Consider the following 1,960-nt stretch of genomic DNA (forward strand, 5'->3'; position numbering starts at 1 on the left):
ACAGAGGTAGGGACAGAAGCAGGGACAGAATCAGGGGCAGAAGCAGGGATAGAAGAAGTGGCCAGAGCCGAGGAAGTGACAGTATCACGGGCAGGGGTAGGTGAAGGAGGAATGTTGGCAGCAGAAGAAGTAGTATGATGTTGTGAGTTTACTTCTTGATGTCTGCGAGAAACACGGACCTGAGGGTGGGATGAAGGTGAGGCGAGGATCTTTTTGGAGACCTTGCTAATATGGGCCAGCTTGATGGCGCTAATGGCCGCGAACTTGGCGTGCTTCTTTGATTTACCTTTCTTGGACAATAATTCTATTGGTTTGGTTTGATGTCTGAGAGTAGCAGTGTGTTGGGTTGTAGAGGTTTCGAGTTCATCCATGGATTGGTCTGCATCAGTAGAGAGGCCTTCCTCTAAAGCATCTTCATCATTGGATGGGTAGTTCTTTTCCAAAGTATCGTCCTCATCAATAATTGAATCATCAACATTTTCTTCTTCATTTGCCAATAAGTCGAAAGGGTTTGAATGTGGTTTAGAATATTCTGGAGTAGCCGGTTTATTCAGTTTTATTTTTCTTTTTTCGACAGTCTGAAAACCATAGTTTAATTTGTGGTTTGGTTTGACTGCTTTTCCAGAATTTTGTTTCGGAGAGTGTTTTTCTGGAACTTCCGGATTCACAATAGGTGCTCTTTGTTGCTTTTTGAAATAACAATCTTTTGCCCTATGGGATAATTTCTTGCAAATGGCACAAGATGACGTCTTGCAGTCAAAACGAGTGTGTTCACGGGAACCACATGCAGTGCAGTGGACGCATTTCGTGATGACTCTGGAGCGGAAATTTTTGTCATTGAAGAGTGGAAGGGATTTTCCTGAGTCAATTTCAATATAACCATAAGTGACAATACTGGCAGCTTTGCTAGCTTCTTCCGTAAAGTGAACGGTGTTGATTGGAAAGAAGGATGATGGATCAATTCCGGATTCATTGAAGACATGGTCAAGAAGTTTTTCCCGGTTAAATTCAGTAAACTCGGAATTCATTTCAATCTCAATTAAATGGGATTCCTTATTCATTGTGTTTAACAAAGACCCTGGCGTGTAGGTATAATTTCCAACTGTAACTTTAAGGTGGATGTTAAGATATTCAATTAAAAGATTTCTGTCCTTCTTGAAGATATCAGAGCCTGTATCCTGAGGGTTTGGGATGAAGTTTGAGTTAAGGCAGATCTTCTTATTAAAAATAACCAAGTGGTTGAGGGCCCCTTTTAAGTTTTCCCTGATTATGATCAAATCCTTATCTGGTTCGTTGGATGACTGTGTAATAGTATCAAGTTCTTTGGATAACTTAGTGAGTCCGTTTTTGATGGATTCCAAGTGTTTTTCAAGAGGAAACTCTGTAAAGATATCTTTTGGGATCTTAAAGTAGATTAAGATATCCTTAAGATGCTGTTGGCTCATGATAAATTCCAAGTAGTTCTCCAAGCTGATTCTAGAGTTTCTCAATCTGTTGAATTCGTTTGTCATATTAAAACTGGTGTAGTTTTGGAAGAAATCTTCAATTTCCATGATCTTGACGAGTTCCTCGCGTTTTTCTTTGGATTTAATAATAGCAGGATTGGAGGTGGAGAACAATTTTCCTGATTTGCGTTTCTCGCTTATGGCATATTCCAATACGTCGCGGTGCTTAAAGTCAAGGATTTTGATGTGACTTGCCCATTTGAAAGTTCTTTCAAATTTCATCAACACGTTTTGGAAGGATGGATCATTGGTGTTTGTAGTGGCTCGAGGTGTGCGCTTGTCTCCAGCGGTGGCTTGAGCATAGGTTTGGATTGGTCTTGTCACATTGACAGCTGGAGCCACCGGATTGGAGGCCGTAGTTGGAGAGGCGACAGTAGAAGATGAGACAGAGGGAACAGGAACAGAAGGAACAGAAACAGAAGGAACAGAAACAGAATTTTTTTTTGGGTTTTGAG

General features: G+C 40.9%; 1 protein-coding gene across 1 annotated transcript; it reads right to left on the reverse strand. All coding sequences in view use genetic code 12, as the record gives it.

Moving 5' to 3' along the window:
- Positions 1–225: 225 nt before the first annotated feature.
- Positions 226–1,727, reverse strand: DASC09_004650 (uncharacterized protein; the record flags this gene model as incomplete). The annotated part of the gene is made up of 2 exons (XM_064994068.1): positions 226–239; positions 287–1,727. 2 exons carry the CDS (start codon positions 1,725–1,727, stop codon positions 226–228), a joined length of 1,455 nt encoding a protein of 484 aa, XP_064850140.1.
- Positions 1,728–1,960: the final 233 nt, after the last annotated feature.

The sequence above is a fragment of the Saccharomycopsis crataegensis genome (genome assembly GCF_037102585.1).
Source record: "Saccharomycopsis crataegensis DNA, jcf7180000000072, whole genome shotgun sequence".
In the NCBI taxonomy this organism is placed as follows: Eukaryota; Fungi; Ascomycota; class Saccharomycetes; order Ascoideales; family Saccharomycopsidaceae; genus Saccharomycopsis; species Saccharomycopsis crataegensis.